This window comes from Vicia villosa, linkage group LG6, assembly GCF_029867415.1.
Source record: "Vicia villosa cultivar HV-30 ecotype Madison, WI linkage group LG6, Vvil1.0, whole genome shotgun sequence".
Classification (NCBI taxonomy): Eukaryota; Viridiplantae; Streptophyta; class Magnoliopsida; order Fabales; family Fabaceae; genus Vicia; species Vicia villosa.
This window is the reverse complement of record NC_081185.1, coordinates 18,419,999-18,442,984: the sequence shown is the minus strand read 5'-3', so window position 1 is coordinate 18,442,984 and position 22,986 is coordinate 18,419,999. Positions and strand designations below refer to the sequence as shown.

Genomic DNA, 22,986 nt, shown 5'->3' with positions numbered 1-22,986 from the left:
GTTCATTGTTTACATAAAGAACAAAGCATTTCTTGGCCATTATAGCATATTCAGTCCTATAACATTTCATTGATCCGTTTACAATATCCATCTCTATTATTAAATAAATAAAACTAAAAAAAACGACATATTGTAAAAACAAAATGGAGCCACTTATGATTCAGAATGTAGAAGCTCAAAATTCAGCTTCAAAAAGGTTAGTAATCTTGTTGATACATAGTCTTGTTTAGAGTTTTAATTTGCGAAGCTTATCACGCGATGCAGCTACTTTATTGTATTTGTGGTAGTGTCTGCAACCGCATTATCTTGCAATTGCATTGTGATCATATATCGCAACAAATATGACGGCATCACCCATTGTACTCAAAGTCATCTTAAATTTTTGGAGGTTCTATGTAAGTTCGTTATGATTCAACCGTGAAAAAACAAATGAGATTTATTTTTTCACGGTTTAACCATGATAAATATTTTATGAGGTCCTATTTTTTTTTTACAAACGATGAGGTCCTATTTAATCACGGTTAAACCGAGACATATTTTAGATTCCGTGCAATAATTCAACTTGCAGTTGCACTCCCTCAAAACCGGTCCACTCCAACCACAATTTAAAAAGATTGCTTTCATTTACCTATATCATATGATAAAAAATTTCAACTAAAACTATTAGATTTCATGTAATCAATTCCATAATTTTTCTTTCTTTTTATATCTTGTTAAGGTTAGTAGGTAAGGTGGCAATTATAACAGGTGGTGCAAGAGGAATTGGTGCAGCCACAGCAAAATTATTTGCAGAAAATGGAGCACATGTCATCATTGCTGATGTTCTAGATGAAGAAGGAACAAAAGTTGCTGAATTAATTGAAGGACTCTACATACATTGTGATGTGTCCAAAGAATCTGACATTGAATCAGCAATAAATCTTTCAATGTCATGGAAAGGTCAATTAGACATAATGTTCAACAATGCAGGAATCGCAGGTAGATCGAGTTAGTTAGTGTAATGAGTTACCTTTAATAGGGTTTGCCTTCACTTTTCAATGTCTCAGGTTCAAATCCTGCTAAGTGGTTACAAGTTATGCGTTGAGTAAAATTATTCAGAGTTTTGTTCTTGCGACTTAAGTGCTAATAATTTATGTGTTCGACAACATAAGCGATAACAATTTATGTGTTGGATCTGTTTATTCAAGATTTTACTCTGAAGACTTAACTGTTAACAATTTATATGTTGGATCAGTTCATATAGAATTTTGCTTTTGCGACTTAAGTGCTGACAATTTATGTCTGTGCAGCTTAAGTGGTGTAACAATTTATGTGTTGGATCAGTTCATTCAAATTTTTGCTTGAAAAACTTCAGTGTTAAAATTTTATGTGTTAGATAAGTTCATATAGAATTTTACTCTGGTTTAAATGAGCTCACAAGCATTCGGTGAAATTGATCTCCTGAATTAATCGGTGCTAGTGCTGGATATCGTGTTTTAAAAAAATTAATCTTGTTTTAGGTGATCGCTTTTAAATAAGTTGAAACCGATACTTAAACTAATAAAGTTCGTGTTTAAATCGGAACATGAAAAAATAACGAAAGTTAACTAATTTGGGTCGAATCTTCGAATTCGTGTGGTTTTATTTGTTGTAGGCTTTGAAGGAAGAAGCATAACAACACTTGACATGGAAAAGCTAACTCATTTACTTTCAATCAACCTCTTTGGAACAATCCATGGAATCAAACATGCAGCAAAAGCAATGATCAAAGGAAAAAAAGGAGGCTCAATCATTTGCACATCAAGTGCAGCTGCAACTATAGGTGGATTTGCTTCACATGCATACACAATGTCAAAATCAGCCATGGATGGACTAATGAGAAGCGCCGCGTGCGAACTAGGCGTCCATTTGATTCGCGTTAACTGCGTTTCGCCGCACGGCGTTCCGTCCGAGATGCTCTTGAATGCTTTTAAGTGTTTTGGTGAGGTTGATATGACTAGTGAACAATTGAGTGAGTTTATTGGTATGAATGCAAGTTTGCTTAAAGGGAGAGGTGCAACAACTGAGGATGTTGCACAGGCTGTTTTGTTTTTGGCTAGTGATGAGTCTGGATTTGTAACTGCTCATAATCTTTCTGTTGATGGTGGAATCACTTCTGGAAATAGTGTTATGAGTTTTATCTATCAAGATCCTAAGTGAAGAAAAAATAATTGGGAATAAAGTTATATATAGGTTGTTCTTAAGTTAATACTTTTAATTAACCTATTTTAAGATATATAGTTGTTTGGCTTCCATGGAATATTCAATAGTTGAGAATAATATATAGGTGAATTATTTGTGGTGTATTTTTTTTATACAGAAAGGGATAATAACTACTAGAAACTCACACACATCAGGATTCGAATCTCATTGAAGACATTCAATCTAACAATATCGATTTCGACCGATTGAGATGAGATCTGTGAACTTTATTATGTCTTTTAATATATTGTCATTCGGTTATTGCAATTGATGCAATGCAGATATTGCAGTTATTGCAGCGTGAATTTTAATTGAGATGAGTTTAAAATACACCATTAAAAAATAGTTAATGTCAAGATTTTTCTGAATTAAATTGAGTTTTAGAGTTTTAAATTTTGATTTTTGACAAAAATACTTAAAAAAATTTGGGCAAAATAGTCTGATGCGGTTCATAATGTGATTGCATCCGATGCATAATGTAGAGACTACCGCATCAACAATATTGCGACAGCAATTGCAGTTACGACGGACCCCAATTTAAAACCCTAAATACTATAGTAATTGATATTTTAGAATGCTTTGGCCTTTCATCTTACATCTTATTACATCATATTTAGTTGTTAATGTTATACATGTAAATGATTCAATGATCTACTAGTTCCACTCTTTCAATTGCCTTCTTGTTGCATGTTCAAGGATTGTTATAAACACATTTTTGACTTAGTTCCATTTTAAAAGTTCCATTCATGATTAAAACACATAAATATAAATAAAAAAACACTTGAGTATTCTAATATATATATTTCATTGATCAATGAATAAAAAGAGAACTAAATCATAGTTCTCTAATCTAAACAAAGAATTATTCACATGACTCCTAATAAGGAGCAACAAACTAAATTAGAGCATCATTTCATACATAATGCCCTAGAAAACAAAAAGAAAAAAACTGAATAAAACTGCTTTATTAGGGTTCCTTAAGCTTTATTGCTTCACTTCTGATTCTGGTTCAAGCCAGTTGCATTCTTCACAGCCTCAGCTGCTCCTTGTGCTGATGCCTTCACCTGGTGACCAGCCTACACAAAATAAAACAAAAATACCATAAAATAATTTTACACTGACATAATGATGATTTTTTCGTAGACGAGAAGACAGTGTAAAATTATTTCACATGCAGATCAAGTATATAATAAATTTTGAATTCAAACCTCTAGAGCAGTTTCTTTTGCAGTGTGAGCAGCATTGCTAGCCATGTCCATCAAGTTGCTACCCTTCTCTTGAGCTTGGCCCTGGGCCTGTCCAGCATGATGGCTCAAGCTCTGCTGAGCCTGTCCAGCTTGATGGCTCAAGCTCTGCTGGGCCTGTCCAGCTTGATGGCTCAAGCTCTGCTGGGCCTGTCCAGTGTGATGGCTCAACTTCTCCTGAGCTTGGCCGTGGGCCTGTCCAGCTTGGTGGCTCAACTTCTGGGAATCCATTTTTCAAAAATGTAATGAAATGAAAGTATTGAAGATTGAAGGTTGAAGAGTGAGATAAGATATGATAATTCAAGTTTGAGATGAAGGTTAATGCTCATGCACTATGATATTTATATGTGAGTTTCTCAAACTGTTACCACATGTTTAAGGTGCTACGTGGAAGATTAATATTGTTTGAAAGTTTCTTAGGTTATGATGTTTTGTAGGAGAGACACATTAAACGGTTGACCAAGAATGTTATGTGGATGGTAATAACTTTTTACTATTCTTAGGTGTATGGTTGATAATTTGATGAATGGACATTTATTTATTTATTGAGATGTAGATTATAGTTTATAATTGGATAATATTTGTAAATAACATGTGATGTTAGAAATTGGTAACGTATTCAATTAAGGGGTGTAACTAGCAAAATCTCAGGTATAAATTGGTATCATGTCCAATTAGGGGGTGTAACTAGCAAGAGACTTTAGTGTAAAATATTTATTGATAGTGCTTATTTGGGAGTTGGTCTAATTTGATCTACAAGTGTTTATAATTAAAATTGTTACCACACCCTCGAGAAAAATAAAAATATCCCTAGAATTCGTATATATATTTTCGGATGCACTTAAACACATATGTTCATGAACCATGCTCTAAGTTTATGTTAAAAAACATGACCGAAATGCATCTTTGTGTATATTTTGGAGATGCATTTTCTGGCGTTGCTTTAATAAAAAATGTAACAGATCCTTCTCCTTTCTCACTTCTGAAAATACCAAACTTTAAGTCTCTTAAGTTTCTCAAACTCTCTTAACTCACATTCTCTCAACATCATCCAACGAATTCAAAGCTTCTATCATCAACAAACCACATCGATCTACCATTTGGAAGAAAGACTCACTGTTTCACTCCATTGTCTATTGTTTGGTTAAATGTCAACCTTAAACTTCAGTTTTTCTTGTATAAGAAGGGTTTGTGAGTATAACCTGCTAAAGCAGTAGCTTGCAGCTTTATCATAAAAATGTGGAAGACAACTTCTCAATAGTATAAATGTATTTTAAATTTGTTTAAGCATACCGTTGTACTGAAATCTTCTTGAGAAAGTTTCTTGATCTTATCTTCAAATGATGTACTTCTGATATGAATTAATAAGCTTGGAAGAGACCAACTTCTTGTCTTTGTTTTTCTGATGAGTTTTCTTATAAGTATTTTAGAAACTACTATGTTATGATAGCATGAAAACATCATAGCCATTAGGAACGGAACCTTGTCTTTCAGAATTGGTAGCAACAACTTTTATGAAATACAACGCAAAACTTCCTAGATCAAATTTGTATCTAAAGTCTAAGATAACTGATTTTAGGAGTGAGAAAGAATCCATATAACATTATATGCAATAGTGTCAAAATCTTTCAGAAATAGAACAATGTTTTCAGATATCTAAAGCAACACCTTTTCTAAAGACAAGTCATAATATCTGAACTTTGAGTCATGACAATTAATCTCTATTTTTTATCTTGATCTTTATCAGCTGATCTTGACTATGTCATCAGATTTGAAAGCAATAGCTCTTCTAACGAACATATATTGACATTTAATGTAGACTTATTGTCTGATCTTGAAGCAGCAACTTCTTATAGAATCATTTCTTCTGGAGACACTTGAGACTTCTGAAGCAATAACTTCTTGAGAAGTACATAGGAGATCTTCTTTATAGTTAACATTCAACATTCTTCAGAACTATTGATGTTTCTTCAGGAGTAGAAGAGAATAATCTTTCTGATGTGCCAAGCATATCTGATGATTCTTTAGACAACAGTCCTGAATCAATAAGCATTTCTAATCTGCACACTCAAGAAACCATTAGAAACAAAATTGTTTACATATAAAATATATGTGATGTTATCATCAAAACCTAAAGATAGAGTGCAGAATCAAATATTGTTCTAACACTTTAGGATGATCCTTTACTAGGGAAGGTTCTAGAAGAATTCCTCGGGAGAAGGGGTTGTTGGGGAGCAATTCAGATGAGACTCTGTGAGGAAGTCTATTAGGGAAATCAATAAGCCTACTTGCTGAAATAAGCTTATTGGGGTTTGTAACTAGTTTCGCTGGAGAATGTCTGAAACACATACTCAATGGGATGAAAGATAATAAAGGGATAAACCTAGTTAGAGAGTTGTCATCGACTTAGCTAGGGACTGATCTTGGATTTTTCAAGGGATCATGGACCCTTATGTTATGCCATGCATGCATGTTTTTAGGGGTGTACATGGGCCGGTTCGGGTTGGGTTTGGCTAAACCCGATACCTAATCTGTAACACCCGTATAATTTTAATATTAATTTAATTGGAACATTGAATTAATAATTAGAATTATTAAGAATTTTGTGGAAAATAATGGAAATAATGGTTTATGGCATTTGGGCCATATGAGGGAATAGTAAAAGAAGGGGGAGTGATTTTGTAATCCTTTTTACTAAATTATTATTATTTTTCATAAAACAATTGGGATTTGGGAAGGAAGAAAGAACGTGAAAGAATAGAGGGTTGAGAACACGAAGAACGTGAAGGAGAACTGTAGAGGGAGAGATCAAGGATCAAGAACAATTGTCTAAGGTAAGGGGAGACTCTCCATTTAATCTCTATTATCGTGTTGTGAATGATAATATTGATTGGGAATATTGTTTAGATCAACAGGTTATGTATTCTGATTTTACTGTTGTGTTCATCATTGAATTGAATCTGAATTCCCTAATATTTGAGTAGAATTAGGTTGTGATGAGTAAAATCGAATAGAGGATCATATACTATTGATGTTGGATGAATGTTGTGTGTCTGGATATGTGAAATTTGCTGGTTTTAGACCCAAATCGCAGACTGTGCAGGTGGATTCGCGAGGAAAACGAATGGGTAAGTTGCAGGTTTTTGTGAACTGCTGCCCATTTGCGTATGATACGCGTACGGTACGCGTATGGAGGGGACGATACGCGTATGATACGTTTCCCTAGTGTGCATCAGGTTGCACCATCTGCTCATACGCGTATGGTACGCGTACGGTGTCTGGCAGGTACGCGTATGGCAGGCTGATACGCGTATGCTTGTGTTTTGTGTGGAAATGTGGTTCTGTCCATACGCGTATGATACGCGTATGGTGTGTGTTTTTGTGAAATTCTGGCTCTGCTGGTACGCGTATGGTACGCGTATGGCCAGCGTGATTGACAGATTTTGCTGTTTTGTGATTTTTGGAAGGTTAATGGCGTGTAACTTTCGAGCTGGTATATCTGTATGATTTATTATTATATGATTATTTGAATGATGCAATCTAATTTATATGTATACGAACATACTTGTTGATGATGATGATGATGATGAATGATGATATATGAGTATAGACGAGGCTACTCATTGTGTGATGATGATGATGGTATGTTGTATATATGTTGCATGCATTCATAGTCATAGTATGAGGGTTGTATCCTAAAGATGAGAGGATGCAGTGAAGGGCAGGATTCCCATTGTGTGGAATCTGTGCTGGCAGTGCCGTATCTGGATGATGATAGAACGGTCGGTGGATGATGTCCACTGGTGATGTTTGGTACCACATGCATAGTGTCAGTTTCATACATGTGCATGATTTGTTTATAACATGATGGTGTATGTTTTAAGATGACTTGTCTGTTTATCTGTGGATGTGTGAATGATGATTGCCTGAATATGAAACAGTTGGTGAATGATATCACTATGATATGTTATTATTTATGATGCAATAACATTGGTTAACTGTGATGAGACTCACCCTTACTTGTTGTCTTTTTCAGATTGAGGATAGCGGCGCGACTTGGTGAGGATTAGCTCATAAGTCGGTTTTTAGTTATAGTGTCGGTGTCATGCTCTGGTAGATGTAACACTGGGAACGCGTTGTTTTGGAGTTTGATTATAACTCTATTTTGTTTTGTTATTTGTAGTCTTATACATTAATGATGGATGTTTGACTTGATGAAGTATTTCCACTGTGTAAAACATGAATTGATTAATGAGTTATAATCTCAGGTGTTTTCAGTGAATGCATGATATGTGCCGAACGTGTATTTTTCTTTATTTATGAATTGTGACACCTCTTGCATGTTAACTCTGATTCATATTTATTCTATTGCCGCGGGTTATTAGAGGGGTGTTACATAATCCATATATGATACTCCGATTTGGGTAAGGTAAAATAACCACCCACTACATCAATGGGCCGGTTTGGGCAAACCCACTAATTTTTGGGTTAGATTGGGTTGGGTTGTGCGTTGCCCAAATAATTTTTCAGACTAAATGATAAGTCATTTTATATTTTTTCATAAAAATTATTCGATATTTTATCTTCTTAAAAAATATATATATAACATTTTTTAGTATTTCTTAGCATCACAAATTAATAAATGACAACATCAACTAGTAAAAATTATCATAAAAGACTAGCAACAAACTAAATTGACATAAAATCGTATTAACATTAAAAGAACCAAAGGGTGGAATATCTAAAATTAGTTAAAATCATGGTTCATTAAAATAGTAACTATTCAAGAGAATAAAATTGCAACAACTAAGTTATTATTCATCAAAATTATTAAAATTGTAAAAATAAATGTTTGATTAATTGGTCTATGGGTTTTTTGGGTTTGGGTCTGATTTTGCCCAAAACCCGAATTTTTTAATGAGTTTTTAAATTTTTAAACCCATATCCACCCAATCACCCGATCCAACCCACTTTTATGGATTTTTTGGGTGGGTTTGACCGGATTTTGTAGGTTGACCCAACCCATGTACACCCCTACATGTTTTGCTATGAGTGCATATTTTGCTATGAATGTATGTTTTTCTATGTATGTTTTGAGTTTGTATAGCATAATACTCCACGCTCATGGATATGTTATGCGTGTCATGATGCATGAATTAAAATTTTGGTAGTGATTCAACTTTGAATGATTTTACTTATGGCCTATGGGGATTCTGATTTCCCGATACTCATTTCGAACTTGACGATTGTTGAAGTGCGATCAAGGCTCGCTCGAGCTGTCTGAAACTATGAGGAGAACTTGCCCCTCTATGGCATGTCTTGCCCCTACTCATAGGGTTTTTGCCTGAAAAGGAAACTGGATCCTATCCCACTGTGATATGACCTTGATATGTGTAACACCCCGAATTTAATTAAATTACTTAATTAAATTATTGAAGGATTTAAATATTTGATTTAGTCGAATTTGGATTGTCGGTGTTATTTAAGGGCGTATTTGGAATTATATAAATTGAAGTCGGATAGTCGGAAAATAATATTAAGAATAATATTATTTATAAGTCGGAATTATTATATTGAAGAAATTATTATTATAAGTGATATAATTGATTATTTGAGTTATATCTCTTATTGGGCCTAAATTAGTTTGTGAAGGATAATAAAAAGGAAGTGAAAGACTAAGCCCAATTAGAATGATAAAATTAGGGTTTTAGAGGTGAGAAAGAGTAGTTGTCATTTTTGGAGAAACAAGAATAGAAGAGAAAGAGGCAAGACTATGGAGAAGAAGAAGAAGAAGCTTGAAGATTTTTCATTCATGGTGTCAAGTAAAGATGCAATTAGAGACCCTTTGAGTTGCTTCTATTGATAAGGTAAGGGTGGGATTCTCTTCCTATAATGGGGATTATGAAACTTTGTATGTGGGGGAATTGGGTGTGCATATTTATTGCTTTTGCTGTGTTAATCGTTGCTGAAAAAAATAAATAGAAAATCTACCACGAATAACAGTAGTAATATGTAGTTGAAATGCTGCCTTCTTTAATTGCTGTTATTGTCTTTGTTTGATTGAATTAAATTAAGAAAAATGTATTATGCTGGTGTTATTACTGTCGCTGTGTGTATGGAAACGTGAACCTGGTAATTGAAGCATCCTTTTAGTTTTCCTTTTTTTTTTTTTTGCTACGTATGTAACTGTGAGTGGTAATTGAAAGCATTCTTTTAGTTTTTGTTGCTGGTATAACATATTTAACCATGATTATATATAGATATATATGCATCATAAGAGAAGTTAAATGGAAATAAACTATACATATGCTTAATTGAATGAATAAGGGAATAACACTACCCTATATTTTAATTAGTGAATGGTAAATTGGCAAAGTGAGACTTATTACCCGTGCTGATAACCGCCTCCCCCTTGTAAGCTTAATATATATATTATAACCGGTCCCGTTTGACCGAAATAGCCGAATTAAGCCGTATATTTGGTTATCCGGAATTTGATGAAAATTTACGTGGTAGTTAAGTTTAATTAGTAGATTAACATGGTGGTGTTATTTTGTTGAAATTGTGATATTTTACGAATCGACTGAAATTGTGTTTGGTTTAAATATTCTTTATAAATAAATTATAATAATTTAATAAAATTGTCAATAGAGTTGTTAGAGTTGTCAATAGAGTTGTTAGAGTCGACAATAAATTGTTGAAGTTGTTTTGAATTATTAAGAGTCATATTTTTATTTGTTTTGAGTAATTCTGACATGTTTAGAGTTGTCAGTGTATAACGTCGGTGTTTGTTTTTTTTTCATTAGAACCTTAACAATTCATATCTTTTGAACCGTAACTCCGTTTGAGTCTCCGTTCGAGGCGTTAGAAAGCTAGCGTGATATTCTTTTCAATAAAAAAGGTTTTGAGCAATAGAATGCTAGAAATTGGAAATGGAGTAGAAATAGAAGTTAATTAAATTAATATAGTGTGATTATTAATTGGTTGATTAAATTAATAGTTGAATCAATTTCAATGTGTTTAATTGATTAGAATATAATTTGGAATTAGATTAACTATTTGGTTTGTCGATAAATTACGATATTTTGAGAATTTATCCGTAATTGTGTTTTGATTGAATATGTATGTTGAGAAATATATATTATTATGTCAATGATGTTGTTTTGATATTGATTCTTTGTGGGTAGTTGGATAGCATTAATTTTAATGATTAATTGCTTGATTTTAAATGTGTATGTTCATATATAATGGGCAAAATGAGAATTAACATGAGATAGTATGGTTACTAGTGTTAATTGGATTTTGTGAATCGTAATTGATTAATTGACCTTTTATATGTGAATGATATGTATGTGTTGTGAATGTTGTGTACAATTGGTGGATAATTCATCGAGTTGAATTATTGTGATATGCTAAATATTAAGATGGTAGAGATGATCTTAATTGCATATGTTTGATTAACATTGTACATACATTCATATCATGGATGCCTTGAAACAAAGGTGGTTTGCTTTGAAACATAAGCGTGGCTTGGATTCTAGAGTGAATCGGAAAGCGGTAAACTATATGTTTACATTTGGTGGCTTTGGTCTTGTCCGGATCTGAAGCGTGGCTAGATTCGATATGAATCGGAAGCGGTGGAACTTTGGGTCCACATTGGGTACCACATGCATAGGGTCACATGTCTTGCATTGAGTCACATTGAGGTTAAGTGATGTTTGAATATATGCATTTATGTGATTGTCATGTGTACATGAGATGCGATAATTGAAATTGGTGATGTTTTGATATATAATTGGTTAAACGTGTGAATATGTGATAATGATGGATTGTGTATATATTTGGGATAATAGTATTGAATCTTTTGAGTATTATACTATTGAATTTTGTGCTTACTTGAATATGTGAAATTTATTAGAGGATACTATTTACATGATTATGACTTGTTGTGTGATGAAAAGTATGTGAGATTAATGAACTGTAGAAGTATGATGTGTATAGTAGCTATTGATACTTGTGATGTGATGATTTTATATGTCTGAATCCTAGCATGCAATTTATCATATGCCCACTTATATGATTTGATATCTCACCCTTTTCTCTTGTTTCGCCGTTGCCTTTATATTGGTAACGTGCAGGTATTCAAGTATGAAGATTTAGTTGCCGTTACTCGAGTCGGTTGTCGCTCTGATACGTAGCACTCTGGGGGGAACGATTTATGTCATTCATGATGTTGTTGTTTAATTGTGTTATCTTGGTTGAACAAAATAATAAGTTAACTGAAGATATTTTATTGAATACTCGTTTAAGTGATTCCGCTGTGTTTTAATAAAATAAGTTATTCTGTTTCAAAGGTGCTATGTATCCGCTTTATGCGACGAGTTGATTTGTTTTGTTTTTATTATGTGACGCCTCATTTGTTTATTGAGAAATTTTGAAAACTCTGATTTATATATATTTGTCGGGTAGAAATGGGGTGTTACAATAGTGGTATCAGAGCAGGTCGGTCCGTCCGGCTAAGTTGTCGAGTCAGTTGAGTTGTGTGACAGTTGAATGTTGTCAGTGTTTTATTCCTTAGTACGCGACATGTGTGTGAAACACTGTCAGTACTTGTTTGCTTTGTTGTAGGGATTGGTTTGATTACAAGTGGGGGAGAAGTTTTACTTCTTGAAGATGTTTCTGTTGTAAGGGATGGTCAAGTATGCTGAGTGGTGATGTTCAGCACGGTTGAGGACTGAGAACTTGTCGGTGTGTTTAACCTTTGCGTCTGATGCCGGTGTTTGACAAGTGTTAAAGTGATAAAGTTGCGGTAGACTTTATGTTAGACTCGCATAAGTGATTAATGGACGTAGTCGATGTGTGAAGTGTTGTGAATCGCAAATCCGAGTTGGAACTCGAGAATGCGCGTAGCTTGAGTTTCGGATATCTGATTTGAACTCCGTTTGAAGCATCAGAAAGATAACGAGATGAAGTGTATTATAAGAATGATTGTCGCAACCGTAATAGAGTTGATTTTGACGTGATGATGTTGGGATGGGGTGTAGTTTGTCGTCGAAGTTATTTGAGGAGTTTGGGAGATAACATAAAAATTGTCGATGCTTGACGTTGATGTTTACAATTCGAATAACGTTAGAGATTTGTATCTTGGGTTTCGAGTATCAGTTGGACGTACCGTTTGAGCCTACGAAGAGGTGAAGTTGTATTCTACTTTATGGAAATGTGTAATCCTGTTGAATAAGAATGGTTATAACCGCAAATGTCTGAAGCGAAGTTAAGCAGAACTTGTTGTTGATGATTAAGATGAGAGAACGAGATGTTCGGTATTACAGATGATTTGAGTACTGATGACTTTTAAGGAAGAGTGAAGTAGTAGTGAAGAAAAATTCAGACTTAGGGATGATAGAAGTCGTATTTGGGATACCAAAAGTGGCGGTGTGTATAAAAGGACTGTATGGAATTTCTATCGCCAGTTTATCGTGAGGATGACTTCGGTTCAAAAAAAAATTTGTGTGATGCTAAGTGATTATGAATTAGACTTTTTTATTATGTTTGGACGTCGGTGTCTCATTGACAAGATCGATTAATAAGGTAAGATGTTGTAGGAATTGTAAAAACCTAAAGTGAATCATTGGATTACGTCGTGTTAATGGATTTAAGTGGAAATTCGGAAAGGACGTTATTTTGATGTAACAACGATTTATACTCCACTAAGGTTGTCGGATACTAATTGGCAAATTGGGGAACTGATCACCCTCAATCTATTGTTAATGGTAGACGAAACTCGTGTTGGACGTTATAGATTTGTCTTGTTGTCTTAATAGTGTTGAAAGAATATCTATATTTTATCGTGAAGATAGTCGCCCATTAGTTTGTGTAGCTTGGTAAGAGGGATGGTTGAGTTAGAATTAGATGAGATTAACAATCGGTGTGGTACGTTTTATGCAAGCGAGTGTCACAAAGTGAAAGATTGGAATTATCAAGTAAACAACGATGTGAGGATGAGTATTGAAGAAAGTTTGTATTGGATCGAGAATTTGTGAACCATATAAGTTAACAAAATTTTATCGAGAATGTTGACTTAAAGGAGAATTATCAGAATTGAGCAGCGGAAGCTTATGTGGCACTATTATTGTAAGACTTGAGGAAGTATGAAACTATATGCCAGAAGTCGGTAAAGATGAGTTATCTTGATGCTTGGATTGACGGACTGTTGGAATACGTGTGATGCGCCAGGAATACAACATTGAGTCGTTGATTATTGCAAAACTGGTAAGAACTGTATTGTGTTTGTGTTCATTGGAATCATTGTTGTGACGAAGATGTAGTGGTCGAAGTGTTACTAAGCGCGATTTGGAGATTTGAGATTTGGATACGAGGTTTGTATTTGGATCGTGTTGAGCAAATTTTCGAGGACGAAAATATTCTAAGTGGGGGAGAGTTGTAACACCCCGAATTTAATTAAATTACTTAATTAAATTATTGAAGGATTTAAATATTTGATTTAGTCGAATTTGGATTGTCGGTGTTATTTAAGGGCGTATTTGGAATTATATAAATTGAAGTCGGATAGTCGGAAAATAATATTAAGAATAATATTATTTATAAGTCGGAATTATTATATTGAAGAAATTATTATTATAAGTGATATAATTGATTATTTGAGTTATATCTCTTATTGGGCCTAAATTAGTTTGTGAAGGATAATAAAAAGGAAGTGAAAGACTAAGCCCAATTAGAATGATAAAATTAGGGTTTTAGAGGTGAGAAAGAGTAGTTGTCATTTTTGGAGAAACAAGAATAGAAGAGAAAGAGGCAAGACTATGGAGAAGAAGAAGAAGAAGCTTGAAGATTTTTCATTCATGGTGTCAAGTAAAGATGCAATTAGAGACCCTTTGAGTTGCTTCTATTGATAAGGTAAGGGTGGGATTCTCTTCCTATAATGGGGATTATGAAACTTTGTATGTGGGGGAATTGGGTGTGCATATTTATTGCTTTTGCTGTGTTAATCGTTGCTGAAAAAAATAAATAGAAAATCTACCACGAATAACAGTAGTAATATGTAGTTGAAATGCTGCCTTCTTTAATTGCTGTTATTGTCTTTGTTTGATTGAATTAAATTAAGAAAAATGTATTATGCTGGTGTTATTACTGTCGCTGTGTGTATGGAAACGTGAACCTGGTAATTGAAGCATCCTTTTAGTTTTCCTTTTTTTTTTTTGTTGCTACGTATGTAACTGTGAGTGGTAATTGAAAGCATTCTTTTAGTTTTTGTTGCTGGTATAACATATTTAACCATGAGTATATATAGATATATATGCATCATAAGAGAAGTTAAATGGAAATAAACTATACATATGCTTAATTGAATGAATAAGGGAATAACACTACCCTATATTTTAATTAGTGAATGGTAAATTGGCAAAGTGAGACTTATTACCCGTGCTGATAACCGCCTCCCCCTTGTAAGCTTAATATATATATTATAACCGGTCCCGTTTGACCGAAATAGCCGAATTAAGCCGTATATTTGGTTGTCCGGAATTTGATGAAAATTTACGTGGTAGTTAAGTTTAATTAGTAGATTAACATGGTGGTGTTATTTTGTTGAAATTGTGATATTTTACGAATCGACTGAAATTGTGTTTGGTTTAAATATTCTTTATAAATAAATTATAATAATTTAATAGAATTGTCAATAGAGTTGTTAGAGTTGTCAATAGAGTTGTTAGAGTCGACAATAAATTGTTGAAGTTGTTTTGAATTATTAAGAGTCATATTTTTATTTGTTTTGAGTAATTCTGACATGTTTAGAGTTGTCAGTGTATAACGTCGGTGTTTGTTTTTTTTTCATTAGAACCTTAACAATTCATATCTTTTGAACCGTAACTCCGTTTGAGTCTCCGTTCGAGGCGTTAGAAAGCTAGCGTGATATTCTTTTCAATAAAAAAGGTTTTGAGCAATAGAATGCTAGAAATTGGAAATGGAGTAGAAATAGAAGTTAATTAAATTAATATAGTGTGATTATTAATTGGTTGATTAAATTAATAGTTGAATCAATTTCAATGTGTTTAATTGATTAGAATATAATTTGGAATTAGATTAACTATTTGGTTTGTCGATAAATTACGATATTTTGAGAATTTATCCGTAATTGTGTTTTGATTGAATATGTATGTTGAGAAATATATATTATTATGTCAATGATGTTGTTTTGATATTGATTCTCTGTGGGTAGTTGGATAGCATTAATTTTAATGATTAATTGCTTGATTTTAAATGTGTATGTTCATATATAATGGGCAAAATGAGAATTAACATGAGATAGTATGGTTACTAGTGTTAATTGGATTTTGTGAATCGTAATTGATTAATTGACCTTTTATATGTGAATGATATGTATGTGTTGTGAATGTTGTGTACAATTGGTGGATAATTCATCGAGTTGAATTATTGTGATATGCTAAATATTAAGATGGTAGAGATGATCTTAATTGCATATGTTTGATTAACATTGTACATACATTCATATCATGGATGCCTTGAAACAAAGGTGGTTTGCTTTGAAACATAAGCGTGGCTTGGATTCTAGAGTGAATCGGAAAGCGGTAAACTATATGTTTACATTTGGTGGCTTTGGTCTTGTCCGGATCTGAAGCGTGGCTAGATTCGATATGAATCGGAAGCGGTGGAACTTTGGGTCCACATTGGGTACCACATGCATAGGGTCACATGTCTTGCATTGAGTCACATTGAGGTTAAGTGATGTTTGAATATATGCATTTATGTGATTGTCATGTGTACATGAGATGCGATAATTGAAATTGGTGATGTTTTGATATATAATTGGTTAAACGTGTGAATATGTGATAATGATGGATTGTGTATATATTTGGGATAATAGTATTGAATCTTTTGAGTATTATACTATTGAATTTTGTGCTTACTTGAATATGTGAAATTTATTAGAGGATACTATTTACATGATTATGACTTGTTGTGTGATGAAAAGTATGTGAGATTAATGAACTGTAGAAGTATGATGTGTATAGTAGCTATTGATACTTGTGATGTGATGATTTTATATGTCTGAATCCTAGCATGCAATTTATCATATGCCCACTTATATGATTTGATATCTCACCCTTTTCTCTTGTTTCGCCGTTGCCTTTATATTGGTAACGTGCAGGTATTCAAGTATGAAGATTTAGTTGCCGTTACTCGAGTCGGTTGTCGCTCTGATACGTAGCACTCTGGGGGGAACGATTTATGTCATTCATGATGTTGTTGTTTAATTGTGTTATCTTGGTTGAACAAAATAATAAGTTAACTGAAGATATTTTATTGAATACTCGTTTAAGTGATTCCGCTGTGTTTTAATAAAATAAGTTATTCTGTTTCAAAGGTGCTATGTATCCGCTTTATGCGACGAGTTGATTTGTTTTGTTTTTATTATGTGACGCCTCATTTGTTTATTGAGAAATTTTGAAAACTCTGATTTATATATATTTGTCGGGTAGAAATGGGGTGTTACAATAGTGGTATCAGAGCAGGTCGGTCCGTCCGGCCAAGTTGTCGAGTCAGTTGAGTTGTGTGACAGTTGAATGTTGTCAGTGTTTTATTCCTTAGTACGCGACATGTGTGTGAAACACTGTCAGTACTTGTTTGCTTTGTTGTAGGGATTGGTTTGATTACAAGTGGGGGAGAAGTTTTACTTCTTGAAGATGTTTCTGTTGTAAGGGATGGTCAAGTATGCTGAGTGGCGATGTTCAGCACGGTTGAGGACTGAGAACTTGTCGGTGTGTTTAACCTTTGCGTCTGATGCCGGTGTTTGACAAGTGTTAAAGTGATAAAGCTGCGGTAGACTTTATGTTAGACTCGCATAAGTGATTAATGGACGTAGTCGATGTGTGAAGTGTTGTGAATCGCAAATCCGAGTTGGAACTCGAGAATGCGCGTAGCTTGAGTTTCGGATATCTGATTTGAACTCCGTTTGAAGCATCAGAAAGATAACGAGATGAAGTGTATTATAAGAATGATTGTCGCAACCGTAATAGAGTTGATTTTGACGTGATGATGTTGGGATGGGGTGTAGTTTGTCGTCGAAGTTATTTGAGGAGTTTGGGAGATAACATAAAAATTGTCGATGCTTGACGTTGATGTTTACAATTCGAATAACGTTAGAGATTTGTATCTTGGGTTTCGAGTATCAGTTGGACGTACCGTTTGAGCCTACGAAGAGGTGAAGTTGTATTCTACTTTATGGAAATGTGTAATCCTGTTGAATAAGAATGGTTATAACCGCAAATGTCTGAAGCGAAGTTAAGCAGAACTTGTTGTTGATGATTAAGATGAGAGAACGAGATGTTCGGTATTACAGATGATTTGAGTACTGATGACTTTTAAGGAAGAGTGAAGTAGTAGTGAAGAAAAATTCAGACTTAGGGATGATAGAAGTCGTATTTGGGATACCAAAAGTGGCGGTGTGTATAAAAGGACTGTATGGAATTTCTATCGCCAGTTTATCGTGAGGATGACTTCGGTTCAAAAAAAAATTTGTGTGATGCTAAGTGATTATGAATTAGACTTTTTTATTATGTTTGGACGTCGGTGTCTCATTGACAAGATCGATTGATAAGGTAAGATGTTGTAGGAATTGTAAAAACCTAAAGTGAATCATTGGATTACGTCGTGTTAATGGATTTAAGTGGAAATTCGGAAAGGACGTTATTTTGATGTAACAACGATTTATACTCCACTAAGGTTGTCGGATACTAATTGGCAAATTGGGGAACTGATCACCCTCAATCTATTGTTAATGGTAGACGAAACTCGTGTTGGACGTTATAGATTTGTCTTGTTGTCTTAATAGTGTTGAAAGAATATCTATATTTTATCGTGAAGATAGTCGCCCATTAGTTTGTGTAGCTTGGTAAGAGGGATGGTTGAGTTAGAATTAGATGAGATTAACAATCGGTGTGGTACGTTTTATGCAAGCGAGTGTCACAAAGTGAAAGATTGGAATTATCAAGTAAACAACGATGTGAGGATGAGTATTGAAGAAAGTTTGTATTGGATCGAGAATTTGTGAACCATATAAGTTAACAAAATTTTATCGAGAATGTTGACTTAAAGGAGAATTATCAGAATTGAGCAGCGGAAGCTTATGTGGCACTATTATTGTAAGACTTGAGGAAGTATGAAACTATATGCCAGAAGTCGGTAAAGATGAGTTATCTTGATGCTTGGATTGACGGACTGTTGGAATACGTGTGATGCGCCAGGAATACAACATTGAGTCGTTGATTATTGCAAAACTGGTAAGAACTGTATTGTGTTTGTGTTCATTGGAATCATTGTTGTGACGAAGATGTAGTGGTCGAAGTGTTACTAAGCGCGATTTGGAGATTTGAGATTTGGATACGAGGTTTGTATTTGGATCGTGTTGAGCAAATTTTCGAGGACGAAAATATTCTAAGTGGGGGAGAGTTGTAACACCCCGAATTTAATTAAATTACTTAATTAAATTATTGAAGGATTTAAATATTTGATTTAGTCGAATTTGGATTGTCGGTGTTATTTAAGGGCGTATTTGGAATTATATAAATTGAAGTCGGATAGTCGGAAAATAATATTAAGAATAATATTATTTATAAGTCGGAATTATTATATTGAAGAAATTATTATTATAAGTGATATAATTGATTATTTGAGTTATATCTCTTATTGGGCCTAAATTAGTTTGTGAAGGATAATAAAAAGGAAGTGAAAGACTAAGCCCAATTAGAATGATAAAATTAGGGTTTTAGAGGTGAGAAAGAGTAGTTGTCATTTTTGGAGAAACAAGAATAGAAGAGAAAGAGGCAAGACTATGGAGAAGAAGAAGAAGAAGCTTGAAGATTTTTCATTCATGGTGTCAAGTAAAGATGCAATTAGAGACCCTTTGAGTTGCTTCTATTGATAAGGTAAGGGTGGGATTCTCTTCCTATAATGGGGATTATGAAACTTTGTATGTGGGGGAATTGGGTGTGCATATTTATTGCTTTTGCTGTGTTAATCGTTGCTGAAAAAAAATAAATAGAAAATCTACCACGAATAACAGTAGTAATATGTAGTTGAAATGCTGCCTTCTTTAATTGCTGTTATTGTCTTTGTTTGATTGAATTAAATTAAGAAAAATGTATTATGCTGGTGTTATTATTGTCGCTGTGTGTATGGAAACGTGAACCTGGTAATTGAAGCATCCTTTTAGTTTTCCTTTTTTTTTTTGTTGCTACGTATGTAACTGTGAGTGGTAATTGAAAGCATTCTTTTAGTTTTTGTTGCTGGTATAACATATTTAACCATGAGTATATATAGATATATATGCATCATAAGAGAAGTTAAATGGAAATAAACTATACATATGCTTAATTGAATGAATAAGGGAATAACACTACCCTATATTTTAATTAGTGAATGGTAAATTGGCAAAGTGAGACTTATTACCCGTGCTGATAACCGCCTCCCCCTTGTAAGCTTAATATATATATTATAACCGGTCCCGTTTGACCGAAATAGCCGAATTAAGCCGTATATTTGGTTGTCCGGAATTTGATGAAAATTTACGTGGTAGTTAAGTTTAATTAGTAGATTAACATGGTGGTGTTATTTTGTTGAAATTGTGATATTTTACGAATCGACTGAAATTGTGTTTGGTTTAAATATTCTTTATAAATAAATTATAATAATTTAATAGAATTGTCAATAGAGTTGTTAGAGTTGTCAATAGAGTTGTTAGAGTCGACAATAAATTGTTGAAGTTGTTTTGAATTATTAAGAGTCATATTTTTATTTGTTTTGAGTAATTCTGACATGTTTAGAGTTGTCAGTGTATAACGTCGGTGTTTGTTTTTTTTTCATTAGAACCTTAACAATTCATATCTTTTGAACCGTAACTCCGTTTGAGTCTCCGTTCGAGGCGTTAGAAAGCTAGCGTGATATTTTTTTCAATAAAAAAGGTTTTGAGCAATAGAATGCTAGAAATTGGAAATGGAGTAGAAATAGAAGTTAATTAAATTAATATAGTGTGATTATTAATTGGTTGATTAAATTAATAGTTGAATCAATTTCAATGTGTTTAATTGATTAGAATATAATTTGGAATTAGATTAACTATTTGGTTTGTCGATAAATTACGATATTTTGAGAATTTATCCGTAATTGTGTTTTGATTGAATATGTATGTTGAGAAATATATATTATTATGTCAATGATGTTGTTTTGATATTGATTCTCTGTGGGTAGTTGGATAGCATTAATTTTAATGATTAATTGCTTGATTTTAAATGTGTATGTTCATATATAATGGGCAAAATGAGAATTAACATGAGATAGTATGGTTACTAGTGTTAATTGGATTTTGTGAATCGTAATTGATTAATTGACCTTTTATATGTGAATGATATGTATGTGTTGTGAATGTTGTGTACAATTGGTGGATAATTCATCGAGTTGAATTATTGTGATATGCTAAATATTAAGATGGTAGAGATGATCTTAATTGCATATGTTTGATTAACATTGTACATACATTCATATCATGGATGCCTTGAAACAAAGGTGGTTTGCTTTGAAACATAAGCGTGGCTTGGATTCTAGAGTGAATCGGAAAGCGGTAAACTATATGTTTACATTTGGTGGCTTTGGTCTTGTCCGGATCTGAAGCGTGGCTAGATTCGATATGAATCGGAAGCGGTGGAACTTTGGGTCCACATTGGGTACCACATGCATAGAGTCACATGTCTTGCATTGAGTCACATTGAGGTTAAGTGATGTTTGAATATATGCATTTATGTGATTGTCATGTGTACATGAGATGCGATAATTGAAATTGGTGATGTTTTGATATATAATTGGTTAAACGTGTGAATATGTGATAATGATGGATTGTGTATATATTTGGGATAATAGTATTGAATCTTTTGAGTATTATACTATTGAATTTTGTGCTTACTTGAATATGTGAAATTTATTAGAGGATACTATTTACATGATTATGACTTGTTGTGTGATGAAAAGTATGTGAGATTAATGAACTGTAGAAGTATGATGTGTATAGTAGCTATTGATACTTGTGATGTGATGATTTTATATGTCTGAATCCTAGCATGCAATTTATCATATGCCCACTTATATGATTTGATATCTCACCCTTTTCTCTTGTTTCGCCGTTGCCTTTATATTGGTAACGTGCAGGTATTCAAGTATGAAGATTTAGTTGCCGTTACTCGAGTCGGTTGTCGCTCTGATACGTAGCACTCTGGGGGGAACGATTTATGTCATTCATGATGTTGTTGTTTAATTGTGTTATCTTGGTTGAACAAAATAATAAGTTAACTGAAGATATTTTATTGAATACTCGTTTAAGTGATTCCGCTGTGTTTTAATAAAATAAGTTATTCTGTTTCAAAGGTGCTATGTATCCGCTTTATGCGACGAGTTGATTTGTTTTGTTTTTATTATGTGACGGCTCATTTGTTTATTGAGAAATATGTGTGTAACGCCCCAGACTGCTTTCGGGATGATCGACTGACCCCACAAACCAACACGAGTCTTTTCAGCATGCTTTGACCTCACTCACACACTTTCCGAGAAACTTCCCAGAAGGTCACCCATCCCAATACTACTCCAAGTCAAGCACGCTTAACTATGGAGTTCTTATGGAACAGGCTACCGAAAAGAAGATGCATCTTGTTGATATAGGTAGTACCCATCAATCCTTATAAGCTTTCCTTCAACCATGCAGTCCCATACCTGCACGGCCTTAGGAGCCCTCTCATTCCGATGTGGAGACCACCCTTGCCCTCATAGGCCTCAGGTGTTACATGCGGTGCAACCACCCCTCGCCTTCTTCGGCCTCGGGTGTTACATACCCACCAGCTTCCGCATGGTTCGTCCTTGAACCACATCGTATTGGGAGAGGTCTGGCTCTGATACCAATTGTAACACCCTACTATCCCCATTAATAAAATATATAAAATAAACGCGGAAAATTTTCAGAGTGCATAGGTAGGATGTCACATTTCATAAAACACCATGAAGTCTTAAGTCACTTCAGTCACTTTATTATTCAGGAAATAAATTAAACAGCGGAATATTTAATTCAATCACTTCCATGGCATTAAAGCCTTAACAACAATAATCTCCACAAAGCACGTGGTTCAATACACGTCTGAAAACGAGATACGTAACGAAATAAAACAAATAAAACATAAAAAATTTCCCATCCCGTGTTACGTATCAGAGCGACTCCTAAGACTCGATCAAGTAATACGAACTTCCAGCACTACTCAGGTACCTGGCTATCTGTACTCCCCAAGGAGCACAGACACAACAACAAAAAAAGGGGTGAGAATTACATTCAATAATTAAACGGTGAAAAAAATAACACATGCTAAGGAGTAATAATTCACACCAAACAGATATTCACAACTCACACACAAGCCATGCTCGATTCACAACCAAATATAAATATATATCTATA

At 33.9% G+C, this 22,986-nt stretch overlaps 1 protein-coding gene and 1 pseudogene across 1 annotated transcript; one reads left to right on the top strand and one right to left on the bottom strand.

Moving 5' to 3' along the window:
- The first annotated feature begins 143 nt into the window (after positions 1-143).
- Positions 144-2,178, top strand: LOC131611303 (short-chain dehydrogenase reductase ATA1-like; annotated as a pseudogene).
- Positions 2,179-3,001: 823 nt separating this feature from the next.
- LOC131611304 (uncharacterized) lies at positions 3,002-3,771 on the bottom strand. The gene is made up of 2 exons (XM_058883361.1): positions 3,429-3,771; positions 3,002-3,296 (listed from the first exon to the last, which is right to left on the bottom strand). Exons 1-2 carry the CDS (start codon positions 3,693-3,695, stop codon positions 3,213-3,215), a joined length of 351 nt encoding a protein of 116 aa, XP_058739344.1. The 5' UTR covers positions 3,696-3,771; the 3' UTR covers positions 3,002-3,212.
- Between the last annotated feature and the right edge of the window lie 19,215 nt (positions 3,772-22,986).